This window comes from Alosa alosa, chromosome 15 (assembly GCF_017589495.1).
Source record: "Alosa alosa isolate M-15738 ecotype Scorff River chromosome 15, AALO_Geno_1.1, whole genome shotgun sequence".
Taxonomy (NCBI): domain Eukaryota; kingdom Metazoa; phylum Chordata; class Actinopteri; order Clupeiformes; family Clupeidae; genus Alosa; species Alosa alosa.
This window is the reverse complement of record NC_063203.1, coordinates 6886548-6907235: the sequence shown is the minus strand read 5'-3', so window position 1 is coordinate 6907235 and position 20688 is coordinate 6886548. Positions and strand designations below refer to the sequence as shown.

General features: G+C 45.3%; 1 protein-coding gene and 1 non-coding gene across 3 annotated transcripts in view; both read left to right on the top strand.

Moving 5' to 3' along the window:
• The window catches only part of LOC125308813 (protein jagged-1b), a 34216-nt gene extending 20086 nt beyond the window's left edge, over positions 1-14130 (top strand). Inside the window, exons 4-14 of one of the 2 annotated variants that reach the window (XM_048265421.1) lie at positions 3038-3292; positions 4774-4834; positions 5126-5256; positions 6284-6403; positions 6693-6812; positions 8792-8905; positions 10631-10744; positions 11212-11258; positions 11751-11930; positions 12091-12211; positions 12419-14130. In XM_048265421.1, the coding sequence (XP_048121378.1) occupies positions 3038-3292; positions 4774-4834; positions 5126-5256; positions 6284-6403; positions 6693-6812; positions 8792-8905; positions 10631-10744; positions 11212-11258; positions 11751-11930; positions 12091-12211; positions 12419-12846 (1691 nt within the window). In that variant the 3' untranslated portion in view covers positions 12847-14130. Of the gene's footprint in view, positions 1-3037; positions 3293-4773; positions 4835-5125; positions 5257-6283; positions 6404-6692; positions 6813-8791; positions 8906-10630; positions 10745-11211; positions 11259-11750; positions 11931-12090; positions 12212-12415 lie in introns of both variants that reach the window. The other variant, XM_048265420.1, reaches the window with a different exon arrangement.
• A 5119-nt stretch (positions 14131-19249) lies between these two features.
• On the top strand, positions 19250-19336 carry trnastop-uca. Its single transcript has one exon. It is a non-coding gene; the product is annotated as a tRNA-Sec (tRNA).
• The last annotated feature ends 1352 nt before the right edge of the window (positions 19337-20688 follow it).

Sequence of the window (20688 nt, the reverse complement as noted above, 5' to 3'; positions counted from 1 at the left end):
TAGAAAAACAGACTGATAAATACATACACACACACACACACACACACACACACACAGAAATAAACAAGTTTCCTCTCGCTCCCTCTGTTTCTCATTCCCTTACACACCCTTCTTTCACTCACTCACTCATTCAGTTACTCATGGTCACACACACACACACACACACACATATCTGTGCATCACACATGCAGCGTGATTGGATAATATATGCTAATGCCTCTTATTGTCTATGCAGATTTACAAGAAGATTTAGAAATTTATCACACACAAACAAATTTTGTGCTTCATCAGTTACCCTACCCACATTCCTCACTGTGCCAGATCATTCGCTCCATCTTTCATTCCCTTCAGTCCTCTTTCTCTCTTTCTCTCTCTCTCTCTCTCTCTCTCTCTCTCTCTCTCTCTCTCTCTCGCGGTGACCTACCTTACTTCAGACATTTCACTCCATTAGCCCTCTGTGTCACCCTCCTCATGTCTTTTTCCTCTTTATTCTCCTGATCCCCCTCTAATTTTCCCATCCAACCCAGCACGTCATTTCACTTTCCCCTTTAATCCGCTCCGTGGAGGTGTGCGGCTTAGGCCGACCCAGGCCAGATGTCTGAATCAGTAGCGAAGAGCCAATCATCCCACCCCACCCCACGCCACCTTATCCCCCCCCCCCCCTCGCACGCATGCAGCCAGGTGTGGATTACCGAGGCAGGCTGGGCCCAGCCCCGGCAGCAGGCACCTGTGGTTAGGCAGCCCGGCAACCGATCACGGGCATGGAGTCGCTCTCGGCAGCCTCGTCCTTGGAGCGGGACGCGCAACTGAGCCGCCTAATCCTCCCTGACTTTCACCAACTCATTTAACTCAGTCAATGTCACAGTGCGTATATCTGTGGACAGTTTTGAACCCAGAGGGTTATAAAGTTCAACTGTGTGTATATGAGTGTGTGTGTGTGTGTGTTTGTGCCTGCATGTGTGTGTGTTAGTGATGGATACTTCCAAGATTCTGTGTCCACCCTCAACCCCAGCCTCCTCGCAGGCATTCTGGGAGTGTTGTATGCAGGGAGTGGAGGAAGCTGAGTGGTGTCATGCTCATTTGCGATGTGTTCCTGCATGCAGTGAAGGACAAGCGAAGCCTAGCGACTGCCTCATTATCCTGCACCATGCATATATTGAGGGAATGAGAGAGGGTGGAAAGGGTGAAGGATAGAACACAGTGCATGAAGGAAGGTGTGTGTGTGTGTGTGTGTGTGTGTGTGTGTGTGTGTGTGTGTGTGTGTGTGTGTGTGTGTGTGTGTGTGTGCGCAAAGCGAGTCCGTGCCTGTGCATTAGACATCGTAAGCATGGGCAGCTTCATCAGTGCTGGATCATCCGTGTGAGCGGCACTCTCCCTGCTTGTGAGTGAGTAAATTACCCATCATTATGCGCCCATTTAGTCTGTTCTCCTGGCACGGCACCTCTAAGCTGCTGGGGGAAATTAGCCAGCGCACTAATGCAGCCATTACTGGAGGGGTGGAGGCTGCTGCCGGGCCCGCGTCAGCCCAGGAGAGCAGTGCCAGACTGGGCAAGGGCCAGAGTGGAGAGGGGGGTGAGGTGGGGGAGAGTGCGGTGTGGGTGGCATGGTGGTTTGGTGGTGTTGCTAGGATAACAAAGCAGTCCATGTCTGCACCCCCCCCCCCCCCTTCTTTAAGCTGCCCACCCCTAGTTCCAATATCTGGACGCTGTTTTTCATTCTTTTGTTTTAAGTCCATGATCTCATGATCTCATCTCTCCATCACGAGTGTTTTGTTTTTGTGCTGTCATTAGTTCAAACTACTATGGTTGCCTCCCTTCCTCTTACACACACATGCGCACGGGCACACACACACGCACACACGCACACACACTCAAATGCTCGCACTATCATCGTCTCTGGACAGCTCAGGGTTGCCAGTTTCCTCCAGTTCCCCGCCTCCCTTCTTTTTATGGCACATAAAGTCAATCAATTATACAACTATGACACTTCCAAAGCCACACAATCTCCACACACAGCCATGCACGTCATTTAGACATTCTAAAAAGCATCTTCACTAACAACAAAAGTGATGCCATAATCTGTAAAGATTTTCTGTACTCACAAACAAACACACACACACACACACACACACACACACACACACACACACACACACACACACACTGCTGTGTGAGAGCTAATACCCTGCTGTGGGGGATTAGAGGTGAGCTGGAGATGACAGGCCCCCTGGGAAACTTCCCCAGGGTTAGAGAGAGAGTCACTCTGCCCAGTCAACAGCAGCCCTCTCCCCATACACAGAGAGAGAGAGAGAGAGAGAGAGAGAGGTGGGGGTGCTGCAGATGGTAAGAGATGAAGAGAGCTGACAAAAAGACATGGCACTAGCGATGGAGGAAAGGATCAGACAAAAAAGACATGGCAGAAGCAGTGGAAAGAGAGAGGGATCAGACACAAATACACGGCACTACAAATGGAAAGCAAGAGGAGAGAAACAAACATGGCATGGCTCTGACCTGTCTCACCCCCACCCTTTTGTTTTACCTCTGCATCACAGCACTTGGCTTTTTAACTGAGTGACGGCTCAGTAGCAAAGGTTTCCAAAGCTTGCTGTAATGTTTCCAACCTTGAGGGGCTTTTTACAGGAAGATTACCTTCACCTTTGCCAGGAAGAAGTCGTCCACTCAGAGATGTTTGTGTTGGTTGGCCATCCTTTCCCCCCCTGACCAATTCAGAGCAACTCCTCCGAGGGCATCTGCGTCACAAGAGAGAAGGAGAAATGAAAGGGGATAGTTCATCTCTTCATTCAGCACAATGACAGAAATTAAAACCCCTAACACCCCTGTGTAAAAATACATGTTTTTAATACTGAAAATTATGTATGCATATATAACTGCATTTGTCACCTTGTACCAGTGCACCAAATTGTATTGACACCCATCTTATATATTGGGCTTTTATAGAAATATGCTTCAGATGTACTACATATACAGTGTTGTACAGATGCTCATAGCCTTGGTGTTTGTGTCCGTGTGTCCTGTAGTGAGGGAGCAGCTGATTGAGCGTGTGCTGCTGTCCTCCATGCTGAACCCGAGCGAGCAGTGGCAGCTCTTCAAACACCACGGCCAGCACCTTGAGCTGGAGTTCCGCCTGCGCTTCCACTGCGAGGCCAACTATTACGGCTCCGCCTGCAACCGCTTCTGCCGCGCCCGCGACGACTTCTTTGGACACTTCGACTGCGACGTGGCCGGCACCAAGGTCTGCAAGGAGGGCTGGACGGGCCCAGAGTGTCTTGAGGGTGAGTAGAGCGCGTCCTTGGGGGATGCAGTGTCATCTGGGACAGTCAGACATCATTGGGGAGAAAGTAAAGGTGGAAGAACCAATGTAATTCACGGCATATTTTGTCAAAAGTCTTTATGAAGCGACAGCAAGAATTATTAGTAAATGAACAACCAGTGGTAAATTGACCAAATTAGGTTATTTTTTAACAGTCCATTATGGACTTCTGATTATGACTGAATTGGACTGGATTAAGGACTCCAAGATGATGATAGAATTGACTCATGAAACCCATGGTGAGTCCCACCTGTAAAACTGAGAGTCTGTATGAGGTTATAGTGAGGTTGATAAGTATGTTGAGTGCTCCACCTGTCTGGTGTACCACCAGCACATTATATTTGTTGTTTTACTGATTGCTTCATATTTCTTTGCCTTCCAATTCGACTATGCCAACAATGCCTGGTCATGGTGGAATAAGAGGAACGATTGGAATTTTATTTGGGCAGAGATACTTTGAACAGAGATAACAGAGATACTTTGAACCCCTAGTTTTCTTCTGGAGAGTGCTTCACAAAAGCCACACTTCAGCACAACAGTGTCCAGTGAGCTGCTTTTGAGCTACCTTTGCTCTACCTTTCCCTCATCTGCCTCTCCCGATTAAAATAGAGGCCGATGAGGGAAATAATGTGGCGGATATGAGCGAACCGATGACATCCTCTGATGCGGCCCTCCATCCTGCACTGACTCTCTTCCTGAGCGTCCGCTGAGCGTCCACCCACGGTGATGACGGACGTAATGAGACACAGGAAGAGCAAATACTCGGCCCGCTTCCCCTTCTTCTCCCAGGGTCACGCAGGAGGGACCCGGGCACCCATCACATGGGTGCTGACTAATATTGACACTGCAATGGTTAGCCAGGACATTGCCTGGCATTGACAGCATGGGTGTAAAATCCAAACAAACAAAGAAACACTTGACTCCTGAATGAACTATATAACCCTCTGGTGCGATGTTAGAGTAGTAGGCTACGGCAAAGGTCACGGAACAGTAAACCATTTTACGACCTCTTTAACTTTGTATCTGTGGAGCTGATACTATGCTTCTGCACTTGGTATGTACATTGACCAAGTCAAGCAAAGTGGCCCGTCTTTGACACTATAAGAGTTCTTGTCCCCTGCTGGTAAGCTAAATGTGACATACGGTTGCTTAAGGCCCACAATACCTGTTCTTTATGCGTCGACTGTTTGCCAAAGGTCACTAAACCATTATCAGCTGGTATCTTGGATAAACAGGCTATTCAACACACCTCCTGTTGCTCTGTTTATGATATGTGTGAGATAATCCTGATGAGCATTAACACCTTTTCAGCATGGCCACAGCCACGTGAGTGGAAAATATGTGGGTGTCTTCCGCCTGTGCCATGGCGTCAATTTGTGTTTACAGTGTGGGTCGGTGCTCTGTCTCTCTCTCACTGTGTGTGTGTGTGTGTTGTGTTGGCAGCTGTCTGTCGGCAAGGATGCCACCGGGACCACGGCACCTGTAAGCAGCCCGGCGAGTGCATGTAAGTCCCACCCACCCGTAGTATTCAGAACACTCCCCCATGCCACCATCACACACACACACACACACACACACACACACACACACACACACACACACACACACACACACACACACACACATCACCGGTTCCACTGCTGCACCAGATTTCATGTTGTACTAACTGAATTAAACGTCTACAGTATTTGCTCAGTGGTGTTCACTATTTCCTGTTCTCTTTCATCTTCCAATGTTTCTTCGCGGTTCTCACTCACTTTCATCTTTGTGTGTCTTTTTCTGTGTGTGTCTGTAGCTGTAGCTACGGTTGGAGGGGCAATTTGTGCGACGAGTGTGAAACCTTCCCTGGGTGTGTCCATGGCACCTGCACGGAGCCATGGAAGTGTGTGTGCGACACCAACTGGGGTGGACTGTTGTGCGACAAAGGTGAGAAGAGAAGTGTGATACTGACTGTGTGTGTGTATTATAAGAAACAGCTGAGGTGTGGTAAGGGCGTTGACCTGCAGAGCTCAGATGATCTCTCGCAGACAAGAGAGGCCCAGATCAACACCCATTCCACCAAAGTGTATTAATGATCATTTTACCAGCACTCGCTTCTCCAAGCTCAGCAGGCAGTGCTGTCTCAGTGCGGAGGCGTGGGACCCACGCGTGGGGCCCTGGTGGGCTGTGGCTCTGTGGGGGTCAGGTCATTGTCAGATGGCGTAAGCCGATAGCCTTGAGTGAGCCGAATGTGAGCTGGGTGCTGCTCATGGGCCTGAACGCTCTCCCACCATTCAGCAGACCGGCTACAGTCCCAGGCCACACAAAGGGAGCGCGGAACAGGCCCACAATAGAAACCCCCTCTCTCTCTCTCTCCCTTTCCCTCTCTCTCTCCCTCTCTCTCTCCCTCTCTCTCTCCCTCTCTCTTTCTTTCTTTCTTGATTCCTTTCGTCCAGTCTCCCTTTCATCTCTCTGCTTTGCTCCCTTTCTCTAACCCTGTCTCTGGGGCCATGGCCACACAACACCAGACATTCCCAAGCTGACCCTGTTCCCACTGACTTAGACGGGCCTTTTTTTAAAAGTGTACAATTGTGTGCCAATATTTCCTCTCTTACATAATGCACTGGTTTTCAGTGTTAAGTAATATGCCAGCTCTTTGATGGGCCCATGGATGTGGATTTGTGTCATTTAAAGGGTGTTAGTAGCGATCTGGTACAGTGTTTAGTTGCAGTGTTGCTGATCAAGGACAAAAAAACGATAACGAGCTCAGATGAATTCCTGTTTTTTTTTTCTTCCCTTTTCTTTTTTCGCCATGTCCCTGTTCCCTACTTTTGCCTCCACTCTGTGAACTATTTTGTTCATATTTAGTTACTTTGTGTCCTCTGTGCTAATCTCTATGGTATTCTCCCTCCCTCTCTCTCTCTCTCTCTCTCTCTCTCTCTCTCTCTCTCTCTCTCTCTCTCTCTGGCTCTAGACCTGAATTACTGTGGCACTCACTCACCCTGCAAAAACGGGGGTACGTGTGGCAACACAGAGCCCAATGAATACCAGTGTGTGTGCCAAGAGGGCTTCCGTGGCCGAAATTGTGACATTGGTGAGTTAACACATAACACACACACATGCAGTATAAACAAACCTAGTCATCTTTGCCTGATTTGCCTTGATTTAAAGCCTTACTCTGAACTTCAGTCCTTGTGTTTTTTTTGTGGCTGAGGGTGACACTGGGGCAGTGGGGCACTGGGAGCATTTATCTGGGTCACAAGAAAAACACTTACTTATCACACAAGTCTTACAGTGTCTGCATCTCTCTCTCTCTCTCTCTCTCTCTCTCTCTCTTTGTCACTGCCTCCATCTCTTTCTCTCTCTGTCTCTCCCCATCGCAGTGGAGCATGCCTGCTTGTCGTCACCCTGTCTGAATGGAGCCACTTGCGTAGAGGATGACAACCCTGCAGGCTTTAAATGTGCCTGTGCAGATGGCTGGACGGGTCCCACCTGTGTAGACGGTAATCCTCCCCAATCTGGCCTTAATGGGAATAAATAACTAACAAGTGCACCTACAGCACACATCTGCACGCTCAAAAAAACACTTTTGCACTCTCAGCTTGCGTATTGAGACAGAAAGAGATGGATTTGTGTAGTGTGTGTGTGTGTATGAGTGTGTGGTAAGTAGCTTTGTGATGGCAGTTAGATGCTATTTCCACATGCAGCAGACAGTGATCTTGGTGTGAACTAAGGCCTTTGGAAGATATTTTGATTTGAGCTGTACCGGAGATTCACCCACAAGCCACTTAGTTAATTAGCTTAAGCATTTAAGTTAATATGTGTATTTGAACCCAGGTTACAGTACCAATCTCATCCACACTACAGCCAACCCCCCATTGTCACTACCGGTAGACAGTACTCTTCTGCGTTCACTGGGCTATGAATGTATGTAAAGCTGATGTCTACATCGCCATGGTGAGACTTATCACGCACCAAAGTGATACTGATACAGTGACGTACCCAGTTGATTGAGATTCCACACTCATGAAGTTTTGCTTTGTAGTTTAAGTATGTATTCTTTATAACTTTGAAGAATATAAAAATCTATGCAGCAGCCATTTTCTACTCAAATAGTAAAGGACCGTTGACTACGAAAATTACTATAAAAACGGCTGGTCAAATGTTCACACTGCGTTTTCTGCTTCCCATTAATCTAAACCCGCATTTTGTCATGCTACCCAGAACTGATCAAGTCAACTGATCTGCCCAGCACCAAAATACCATTCTGGGTGCAATTTTAATTCTCACTAGTAAATTTATTGTTTGTCACTCACAAATACACACACAATACCATATATAAAGACAGCCTCTCTCTCTTCCCAGCATATTTTTGTTCTAATAGAGTTAATTAGATTTTCCGTCTTTGTTATAATGAGCATGAACAAGAGCAGCGAGCAGTGAGAGTTTGGGGGGGGGGGGGGGGAGGACAGAGAGGAAGGGCAGCAGCGCAGCTTTAAGACGGGATGAGAGAGACAACCACATAAGGACACACGGCCATCATGCATACTTAGATCACCCAACAGGCACTCTGGCTGTTATCTCCACCGTCATCAGTTGATTCATGCACCTTATTGCTCTTGCTCTCTCTCTCTCTCTCTCTCTCTCTCTCAGCCCACAAGGCACTCCCTGTTTGTCGTTTTATTCCTCATTCTGTTTCTCCAGCTGCCATTTTGTCCCTCCTGTTTTCCTGTTCTCCCTCTCGCGCATCCCGCAACCTTCCGCTATGTTTTTAATTCCTCTCCAGAGAGGTGGAACATCACTGCTGCTGCCACCATCCCATCTCTCTCTCTCTCACACACACACACACACACACACGTCACATACACATACACACACACACGTGTTCTCACTTATGCATGCACACACACGCGCACACACATGCACAGACGCACACACACACACACACACACACACACACACTTTTGAGATGATGTGTGATGTGTGTGGCAGGCTATTTTATTTATCTATGTTTGCTCAGGAGCCCGAGGCAGTGAGTAGGGAATGAAAACACACAGCCTGCAGGGGCATCCGCCGCATGCCAGCGCCTTCATCACACAGCTCATCCATGTCATTGCCACATACTCCCAGCGTACATGCACATACACGATCACACACACACAGAAATTCCCACACACACACTTGCACAGAGACAAGCTTATACACTTTACACACACCCTTAGACACACACACACACACAAAGCATCATCCGTGTAGGCTTATGCTTATGCTTATGCTTTCTCTTCTGAAAACAAGATACAGCGATCCAGGAACAGCATCCATAGAAAAACACACCTACATACACACACAAGAGAAGTTTAGGGGAAAGATCAGTGTCAAAATCCATGTCGGGCCAAAAGGTAAATGAATCCTTTGTGATTAGAGATGAGCTTTGTTTGTTTGTTTATATATTTATTTGTTTGTGTTTGTCTCCCTCTCTCAGCCGTGCTGAAGTGTGAGTCCAGCCCATGTGGCCGGGGAGCCACGTGCCAGGACACCACCGAGGGCTTCCAGTGCCTGTGTCCCCCAGGCTGGACCGGCAGGACCTGCCAACTGGGTGAGTGATCTGTCTATGGGTCAAAGCCTTGGAGGCTACCCTGTGGTCCCCTAGGAAAGAAGGTTGTTAAAAAAGATCTATCAAAAATAGTGCTTCTGTCCATTCCAGTGTCTCTTTTTTTAGCACAATCAACTTTTCACAAAAGGAGTTTGTCAGAGCTTAAAAGGTTTTCAAAAGGCCTTTGTCAGAACTTGAAATGGTATTTTACATCTACAAAAAATGGTATGAAAATAAAACACAATGAAAACTGAACATGAGTCTTTAATAAATCCACTCATCAAAGGCCTCCCTGCTTCCCATAAGAACTCCCCCAGTGGAGAAGCAGTCTGATTAACCGTTAATGGTTCCACACTGCACCTTCACACTGCATACAGAGTGCAATTCGTGACCTCTGAGGGCCAAAATCTCTTTATCCGTGTTCCCCGCGAGGCACTGCTGAGCAGCACTATTCAGACTGTGTGTCTGGCTGCACAGCGCTTGTTCATCAGCGTGTAGATGCTAATCTAATTTGATGGAGCTCCAGTCGAAGCAGCCTCCCACTGGTGGCGGCCGACCGGAGGGGGTGGTGTTGTTGGTTGGTTGGTGAAGCTCCGCTGAGTCTTTATTGCCATGCCAACCATTGTTACCCGTTACCCGAGTTTGCTCTCCGGTGCTGCGGGTGGGAGTGCGTCGGGTTATTTAATTAAACACCGAGAAAGAGATGAGGTGTTCGGAGTGTTGGGACAGATTTTGAGGAGGGGAGGACATGCCCGAGCATGTTCAGCCATCGGAGAGCTCATTTCGCACGGCTCCCATCAGCCCTCCACTCTGCCCTCCGCTCCGCTCCTCTCCTGTCCTCTCCTCCTGCTCCACAGAGTGTGTCGCCTGTAATGCGATCATGTGTCACAGTGACACCTTATCAACCCCCAGAGAATCCGCCACAGAGGATAGGCATGCCCCCCCCCCCTCTATTTATCTCACTTTCACCCACTCAAGCAGACAAGACTCTTTTTTTCCAGTGTGCGATTGGTTTTCGTTTTTAAAGGCTGATTAGGTTATCTAGCAGACATCTGTTAATGGGTTTACTGGTTTCAAGTATTTAGGTGACATGACTGAAGTGCCAATGATGAGGTCTTTGTGTGTGTGTGTGTGTGTGTGTGTGCGTGTGTGCGTGTGCACGCCATAGACTATAAATAAGGGTGTATCCTTTGTGTGTGTGTGTGTGTGTGTGTGTGTGTGTGTGTGTGTGTGTGCATTATGTCGCATAGGTCTCACACATCTTACTTAGTTGCCCAGTGGGTCCACTGCTCCATTAGAAACGATAAACAATAAATGGCCTCAGATGCGTGGAGAGAGACAGGTTGAGTGAGTGAGCAGCAGGTCAGTAGGTCAGTAGGGTAGGCAGGTGCTTCTGGTGTGAACTATGTTCAGTACAGATTCTTCTTGAGCATGGGACTGACTTAGAACCAAGTCAACCACAGTCAACTGACATAGATAGACATTGTCAAAAAGTTACATGTATCCACAACCCCACGCCTTGGTTTATCCTGACATCCAGGGCATCTTTCCCGATTGAACGTAGTCCTTGACTGAAAGCTCTTTGTCAATGGAGATATTCATTGAAGTCCTCTTTTATTCTTGGACTGGGCTTAATTCATGTCCAGGAAACCATCCCCTAGTGTAGTATAAGATGTATATGGATGTCACACTGATTAATTTTGTTATGCAAATATTTTTTTTCTTTAGACACCAACGAATGTGAGATGAATATGTGCATAAACTACCGCTCTTGCCGTAACCTGATTGGTGGCTACCTCTGCGACTGCCTCCCAGGCTGGTCCGGACCCAACTGTGAGATCAGTGAGTATGGCATATCAGCTTGGTTTCGTCAAGAAACACTCCCAAGCTAAATTAGGCTTTCAAAGCACGATTTTCTATTAATAATACAATTTCTCCCAGAACTGAGATTAATACATGTCACATGAAACCAGGTCATAAAATCACACCATGTCAATATAGCAGAGACTAGCTTCAGGCATGGTCTGCTCTCTGCTCTGCACTGAAATCTATACCCACAAACATGGATTGTGGCTGAAGAATATTTTCCAGGGCCATACATGGTTCACATGAGAAGATGAATAGCCTGAGCATCCCTAGCCTCAAGTCGTTTTATTAAAGCAATCGACCTCGTAGTTAGAAAGCGGATGCATTCTGGCTATGCCATTTATGCATTTTTCATCAAAAGGCTTGCCGCCCCGTGCTGTCCTCTGTAAGGCAGAATTGAGTATTGATCTCAGGTTTGTAATGCACTCTAATGTGGTCCACAGGGAATGGCAGTTGCCAGGGCTTGTGCCTGAACGGTGGACGATGTGAGGTAAGAGTGCTATTGCGCTACACTGTGTCTACTCCACAGCTGTGTTGGAGGTTACGTGCTGTGTCCTGACTTCTGCACATTCTCCCTGGAATACACACACACACACACACACACACACACACACACACACACACACACACGTCACTCAGACACACACACACGCATGTCACTCACTCACTCTCTCACACACACACACACACACACACACACACACACACACACACACACACACACACACACACACACACACACACACACCAGGGTCAAGATGGCCAAGGGCAGATCCACACTCATGTGCCTCCCTTGATGTGTCGTGACGGTGGCTAGTCAGTTAATTTAGCTAAAAAAAAACATTTTCTGAGCAGAAGGACAAAACTTCCATTTTGGGATTTAGGACAACAGCAACCTTGTGTTTTAAATAAGGTTAATATGGTGTCTGCAGCTAATAACGACTCCCTCTTGTTCTCTTCCTCCCCATGCTGGGACCTGCAGGAGTCGCAGTCAGGTTGGCACTGTGCGTGTCCACCTCCCTTCTCTGGGAAGCACTGCCAGATAGTACGGAGACCCTGTGAGAGCGCCCCCTGTCTGCATGGAGGGAAGTGCGTGGAGCAGGAGAGTGGGCAAGGCTTTACCTGCAACTGTCCAATGGGCTTCACAGGCACACGCTGTGAGGTCAGCATCACAGCCTTTATCATGCTCTACATACTTTATTCATAGTGCTATGATCTAATTAGTCTACATTAATGTGTTCTCATTTCATCTTCAGCCAACTAAAAACAAAAATGGTGTGTGTGTGTGTGTGTGTGTGTGTACACACTCGCTGATCCTCCAGGTGCAGCTGGACCCCTGCGATCCCAACCCATGCCAGCATGGTCTGGAGTGTCACCGAGCGGAGGGCAGCTACAGGTGTTACACCAGCTTTTCTGGGGCCTGTCACGGGCAGCACTGCCAAGGTAAGGCACCACCATCTGCGTCTGAACAAAGATAACAAACATGATATTAATTCATACTTAATGGAGATATTACTGATTATTTAGAAGTGTGTTCTAAAAGAGTGTAAAAAGAATATAAAATAGTTCAATATTTAGTGCATTTCCTATTTTAGTGCAGTTCTTCCTCTAAACTATCCTCTGTCTGTCTTGTCTGTTTGTGTCTAGCAGGTAGTCAAGGCAGCTTCGTCACGTCCATGGTGATGGTGGGCGTGTTCGCCCTGGCACTAGCGGCCGGTTGCACGGCGTGTGCCGTGCTGCTCTCGCGGCTTCAGCGCCGGCACCAGCGCAAGCAGCAGCTGCAGGGTGGCAGCATGGCGCGCCACGAGGGCGCGACCATCAACAACCAGCGGGACTTCTGCGTGCCCGTCCGCAACGTGGAGCGCGGAGCGCCCTTGCTGCCCGCCTCCGGCCTGCCGCCGCCACCGCGCTGCTGCGCCGCCGAGGAGATCGAGCTGACGCTGCCGCCGTCGCCCGCACCCTCCCACTCCTCGCCGGCCCTCAAGCCTGCCCACCTTCCCAAACTGGACATCTCTAACCTGGAGCGCGAAAAGCTTAACCGCTTCCACTACACGGACAACCATGAGCAGGAAGCGTGACCTGCCTCTGACCCCTTCCCAGCATCCCCCTCCCAAGACTTGTCAGTGTTTGTGACCCCCCACCCCAGATACCCTTACATGACAAGTGCTCTGGACCCAAAGGCAACAGGCCAGCCCTGCCACCCACTATTAGAACCCTCTTCAACCTGTCGTGTGTAAGATGAGGGCCTTATGGTTGACTGATGTTGTGGGGTTGTGGTGCTTTGGCATGGCTACGGAAGGGACAGAGCCATAGACATTTTTATTTATGCTGGTGTGGCTTCGCTGGCAACAGATACCGTTACCACTGTCAAAATGGGATTCACAGATATCAGTGAAAGGTGCATTATTAGTGTGTGTGTGTGTGTGTGTGCATGCGTGTGTGTATTTGTGCTGTATTGTCTGTGCCACTGTAAGTGATCTGATGATTTCATGTGAATGTGTGTGTGTCTTTGTGTGAGAGTACTGGTTTTTCCTCTTTGTGTGGGTCTCACTGTTTCTTTCCCAGCCTTTGTCTTAAAACTCGGTGAATTCTCCCTGGAGGTCCCCTCACCTGAACACGTACATTTAGCCAGAGACACTATGGCATCTTAAATGACTAGAGTTACTGAAGAAAAGGGGAATTTTCCTGAACAAGGGACAGCCAAATAATTGAAGGAGTGACAAAGGGAGCATAGCAATTGTGGAAGAAAGTTGCAAAAGTGAAATGGTTGATTAGAAAGACATGAAAAACCAAAAGACTGCGAGCTGACAAAAGAAAAAAAAAGATTCTTACTAAATGTTGCCTATGCTGTGTTGCAGTTGTAAAGGATGTATGATTTTTTTTATACTTGTATGTAAATACTGATCCTGTAAATATGTTGTACATATTGATTTGGAGCATTCTTTTGTACTGCAGTTCGTTTCAGAATGTTGCCATTTTAAATTACTTCCTTTTTATCTTCATTCACTCCTCTCAGCTGGAATTGCAGCAGGATTGGATTGTAATTAAAGTGCATTTATGGAACAAATGTTCTCTCACTGTGAGTGTGTGTGTGTTAGAGAGAGAGAATGTGTGTTTGTATGTCAGTGTGGGTGTGCGTGCTTGCTTATTTGTGTGTGTGTATATTTGTGTTTTTGTGTGACCAGATAAAGTTCCTAGATCATTTCTCTGAGAGTAATAAGCCTTACATACGGCTATCCTGTGTGTTTTTCTCCTCACGTAACACTTGTTTGCTTTACAGTGAAGTCTCATATTGCATGGCACAGATCTGTAGTTTTCATGACATCCTTTCCAATAACGTGGGGCCGGGCAGGCAAATAAAGGGAAATTTCATCATGGAAAGCTGTGCCCTCAGCTACTGTCAGTGTGTCATTAGGTCACTCACACACACACAAACACACTCTCTTTCTCTTTCATACACACACACTCAAGGACATCAAACATGTAATTTGTTTAACAAAACACAATGCACTCACAAAACGTGTCGGTGAGTTCAACATGCCACTTTTTTTCCTGGAGATATCGAAGGCATGAGCCTGCCGCGGGGCTAAATGTGTTAAATTGTTTTCATCAGTGTACAGCTCTAGGTGTGCGTGACGGCCAGAGAAACCAGGCCAGGGGCCAGAAGAGTGAGAGTGCTGAAACTCCGTCGCCTATGAGAAACCTGACCTTTCACCTCGCCGCAGACAGGGAATGTGCGGAAATGACCTTGAGCTTCCTGTTCCCACCCGTCCGTGAGGAAATGTAGGAAATAGAGTACTCTTAAAACACACTCACTCAGTCCATCACTCTCTCTCTCAGTCTCACACAGTCAACTCACATAGACCCCCTCCTTCCACACCTGCTGTGTGGTTCAGGATGCCGGTCCCACCCTTCTCTAAATGCATTGTGAGCCAGAGCCTGTAATGTTTTTTTTAAATCAGTGCCTTTGTTCACTTGTCTTGGGCATGTGAGGCCTCATTGGTGCCAGTGTGCTACACCACTGTTTCTCAGCCGTGAGGTTTTTTCACCCTGGTATTGTAGAGCTTCAGATCAAGGTCACATGCATCATGGCAGAGCCTTATTCTCTACATGGCTTCATGATCTCTTGTGACCTGATTTTCTCCCTATCTTCACCCAAATAATTTTCTTACTGAAACAAGATTAAAAAGTGTTTCAGGGAATTTCAGAGGGGAAAAAAATATTAATTAAAAGTGTGTCGCTGAACTGATAGAAAGGAGTTTGCAATTATGATCAAACAGGGTCATGTCCTGATAAAATATGAAATCTGGCATATTTGTACAAAGTTATTTTATTTTAAAATGTATATTCCATTTGACAGTCCAAAACAGGAAATACACCTCAACTGTCTATTCATTGATATGATCAAACAGGGTCATGTCCTGATAAAATATGAAATCTGGCATATTTGTACAAAGTTATTTTATTTTAAAATGTATATTCCATTTGACAGTCCAAAACAGGAAATACACCTCAACTGTCTATTCATTGAAGCGTGTTTTACTTACAGTACTATACCTAAACTGTGATCTAACAATTAGATCAGTATTAATAGTCTACACAGAATTTCTATCAAATCACAATTTCATCAGCTGTCTGACTAATGAGGAAAAGAATGCCCTTAGGAATCCAAATCCAGGGAATTTCAATTCTCTTCACATTCCATACATCACATACATTGTGATGTTCTGTTTCAACAATGCTGTCAAGTTAAAACTTCTGCTGTTTTGTGTGAAATGTATAATTAATGACTGTAGATACATACAATACTTTTGTGGAAGCAAAGCCATTTTATCATGTAATGCACTACAATGCAAAGACATGTCTTTTCAAATAACAATTTATGATCAATTAAAATAACATTTTTTTGGTGTCAATGTACTCAAGAGTGTGCATGCCATATCCACACTTACATAAACCATAAAATAAACATGATAAATCATGGTAGTCTATTAAATACATTTAAAGGTGTCAAAAGATTCAGAAATGTTATAAATGATGAAAAGCTGGCCTCATTTACAGAGTTTTTAAATCTAAATGTTAAAATTTAAAAATATTCCTATGCTATGCTAGAGACATGTGATGTCAGGCCTTAATATGATATAATAAAAGCAGTCTGGCCTGGCGACTACTCATGCCATCTCTCTTCTATATAATAACGTGAATTACAAATGGTGATGAGATAGTGACCCTATCATATAATGTATAATATATAATCTTTTAATGAAAAGTAGCCTACATCGTTTCACTATTTTCAAAGGTATCGGTTATGTTTTGGACACGGAAATGAACAAAGCTGCAATGCAATTCATAGGCAAGCTACGCCATCTGCAGGTACCTCAAGAGAACGCATAAAACTTGATGCATAGTGAATCCAAAATTGGTGGCTAAAATTACTTTTTGGCTTTTCATTCATTTCATGTTTTTAGGCTATATCTTAGTCCTGTTGGTAGGGCATCTGACAATGTGAGACAAGAGACTGAAGGGTGAATTTGTTCCCTGTATTTAGGCCTACATTGATTTATTTTTAAGTATATTTTTTGGGCTTTTTATGCCTTTAATGATAGGACATTTGAAAGTGACAGGAAGCGAATGGGAGAGAGAACAGGTGTGGGATCCGGAATGGACCACGGGGCGGACTCGATCCCGGGTCGCCAGCGTACGGTGCAGGTGCCCCAGCCAGTTGCGCCACAGCTGGTGCCAGGCATTTTTAAGTAAGTTCTGAGGGCTAAGACAGCCGCGAAATAGGATAACAACATGCACGCGACGTCGACGATGAAGTGGACGTGACCGCTGCTATTGTTGAGGGCAAACACCTTACTGTCTATGGGCAACGCTTGCCGGTAATCAGAGACACCTGTCTGATTTCCAATCAGGGACACCTGTTTCTCCATTGGCCTCCAGTGATCGTTGCCCGGCGCTATTGGCGGCGCTATTTACATACGTTCTGGAGCCCAGTAGGCCTTCTAGCTTTCTAATATCTTTGCATGTGAATACATCGTGCCAATCATGTGATGTGTCGTGAATACATTGTAGCCTACGTGATCTCGTCACTGGAGCGAAGTTGGTATTGTGAAGCCTTGCATACGCGCAATTCTGCCCGAAATAGATGCCTGACAAGTGCCCATGCACCGACTGGAGGAACTTGGCTAAAAGGACTTTGAAATCACATAGGCTAATTAAAAAGTGCGTCCAGGAGTGTGGCATACCCTGTATCCTTTCAATAAAGGTCACATTGATGACTCTGCCACAGTGCTACAGTCGATTAATATAAATGAGCAATTAATTAATGTTTATGCAATTGGTATATGCTAATGGAGTTGCGTCATATAGGCCTACTGATTAAAATTATGTTTTGCCTTCAACTAAACAACGTGTCTGAAAGGTTACTGGGGTTCTTGCTCTAGCCCCCTCCTTCCAAGAAAGTGCATGGTGGGCTAAATCAGCACAGCACTGGTCAAATCCTGCTAATTCAGAACCAGTTAAGTGGACAGCGACAACTCAGCTGGGATTAAACCATCAAGTTCACACAGGGCTGGCATGTTAATTAACAGACTGCAAGAGTAAGACTGCATCGCGGAACATGCTGAGCGAAGTCTATCCAAACCAATTATCTGATACACTGGCTTACATATTGAATATGTAGGTTTCTCCAAAATAATAGGCTAAGAAATTGAAAATACTATCATCCAAAGGCATGGCGACAGATGGAAAGCGTTTGTTAGGTCCAGTCTACGCCTGCCATTACATTGCAAATTTAAACACATTAAAGGAACCGTATGTAGGATTTTGTCCAAAACTGGTACTACAATCACTTTCAAAATACTGTAGAGCGGTGTACACCGCATATGTGGTAACTAGAGCAGAGCTGGCAACCCAGATGCCGAAACACTACTGACTTTGTGATTACTAGATAGGTGGAGGGTGGCGGATCAGGCTAAAACACAAATATGTAAACATCAACATCAGTTGAGGGCTGCAACTTCACTTTTTTAAATGACGATATCCTGGCCGGACTACTGTTGTCAGTGATATAAGTATTTGAAATTAGCATGATTTCCTAATGTCTAGTGACAAATCAGGGCCATTTTATGATTAATTGAATTACATTTCTTACATACGGTTCCTTTAATACAAAACTGGACTATTCTCGACCCAGAAGTAGTAAGAATGGACATACCATCATGTATAGGGCTACATTAATGCAGCAATATAATCAGACCATACTTTTGATGATTGATTATCTTCTTTGACTTCTTGAATGGGCTTTATACCCTAGGCTTGTAGCCAGAGATATGGTCAGTCATGGTCCTGAAACAGACATCAGTCTTCCAGGCAAAATGGGGATGCAATAGAAGACTAAAATAAACAAATGCCAGATATATTTCACAGCTATAGGCTACGGCAGTGATATAGCCTATAGAAAATTAACTACCTGGATTTGGAATTGGAAACTAGGATTTAAAATCACATGAGTTGAGGTTCTAATAGTTGGGGGTTTTAGATGTAGGAACCAGCCATTTGTGAAAACAATCTTTGCCTAAACAGCCTGCCTATAGTCTGACGAGCCAGACCCAGCCTGCCTAGGCATATAGCATAAATGATATGATCTCTTAACAGCTTGACAGGCATTTGCATAAACTGTGCAGGCTACAATTGTGTCATTAATAAGTATGACACGTCCTACAGCGAACAAAAATACCTTTCAACATCAAACCCGTATGTCCAAACAAAGAAAAGTAATATTGAAGCTATAGACCTCTGAAGTTCGCCTACAAAAAAGCTGCCATCTTTGATATCTTTGATATCTGGTGATTTTTCCTATGGGAAAATAACATGGGGATTTTGAATTATCACACCTTTAAACTCACGGGGATGAAAAAGTCTGAAATGCAGACGTTTTCCTGAACACACTTTTGTCCTCTGCCTTTGAGTGGATATTGTGATCTCCGGTACGTGAAGGCGGCACACTTAGATTTTTGCTACCCCAGAGCTAACTTACAATGCAACTTGCCATAGGTAGTTAGCTTAACAACCGGATCTCCTTATATGGGCAAAGATGCCCGTTTTGGTTCTTTTTTGTAGGCGAACTTACATGAATTCGTCATTTTGACATCGGAAAACTACTGCCCCTTTAAATGTAAAATTAGGCTACCGATACTTCCTGCCTCCTCCGCCCACACTTTAGGAGCGCCAATAGCATTTCAGAATATTAGTGTATTTATTTTCAATGATGCTTTGCGCCGATCGATATGACGATATAAATCTCAAACTTTAGAGATGTGTCCTCCAATAATTCTTAATATAGGTTCAATTATAGGTGATATAGACTTAGCAAATGGGGTACATGCATGCCTTTCGGGGGTACAAAAAACAACCGTGATTGAGCTGCTCAGGTATAAATCCTCGTTATATAGCCGGAACAACCACCCTGCACCCTCTGCCAGGATGATCCCCGGTGGTCCGGAGTGCAGGCTTCAAACCTGTAGCTGCCTAGCGGCAGAGTGGTTCGATTCCACCTTCCAGGCGGGTCCTGTAGACATCGGTGTTTCACATACGAAGATTCAAGCAGGACTCAAGATGATAGGGTGATGATGACATTCTCTGCCAAGCAGAAGCATTAAAGGTGCCATGTGTAAGAATTGAGGTAAAAATATCCAAAAAAAGAGCTACACGCATCAAAACAATGAGAAGAAATAAGGGTGATGATGTCATTAAAAAAATGGCAAGGTATAGTGCTGCAGAGATATCAACCAGAATTAGCATGCTAAATCACTAGCCACAGCCCGACAGGTGTCATAATACCAGCTTTGGCCATGGGAGGTGGTATGCGGGCAACATAACCGCCAGCCAAACTGCAATACACGTTTCTCGGTTGTTACTCTAGGGTAGACCAACTCACTTTCTGGAGGTATACTGCCTCCATCTTTTATGGAATGTGGAGTATGAATTGATTTTTTGGCGGATATTACACATGGCACCTTTAATATCAGTGTCTATTCTTTTCGGTGCAGTCATTACCTGCAAGTGTAAATACAATGTACAGATGGTGCATCACATGTTTATAGGCCTACAGTTGTGTGTCCTGTCATAACATTCTTTTAGGGCAGATTATTTACTTAGATTTTATTTGATTGATGAAAAATCATTTCAACAGGTAGATAGGCTATAGGTCAAATATCTGAGCTACAACCAGACAAGATGGCTCATCAGTAGGATATAAATCTGTTGCTTATAGGTTATTGATTTTAAACATCTGTTCATATTCTTTGTTTTTATTCTGTTCTAATAATTACCTATGTTAACACAAATGAAGGACATTGAGAGGTGATGACATAACCTACAATATAGTTTACATGGGAAGGTCTGACAGAGAATGAGTTTCTCACTGCCTTATGGTAAAGTAGCATAAATTCCAACCAAATGATGTATGTACATTTTATTTCTGTGTATATCAGTGACACCCTTGAAAAAATAAACATTACATTACAATACACTGAAAAGAAAATATGTGTACTTTCTATTGCTATTTCATCCATTATGAATACTTATGGATAAAATGTATGAATGTAAAAATAGGTTCATTGCCAGGTTTTGCAGGGTGGTGGTTGACAACTGATGGTAGTAACAAAATACCGTTGGCCAAAGATGAACCTGACTTATGGTCCCCATCAGCCATGTTGGTAGGACCATAGGCCTATGGACCAGATAGGTTTCTGTGATGTTTGGCCCTTCAGCTAATTTTTCAGTGGGATATGGCCAGTGAGCTCAAACGGGAAGAGTCTTGAGAAGTGAGAAGTAATAAGAGTCTTGAGCCCTCCAGGAGTTTTTTTGTCCAGAGTTAAGGGATTTTAAAGAGATAATTTGAGTGTTTCATAATC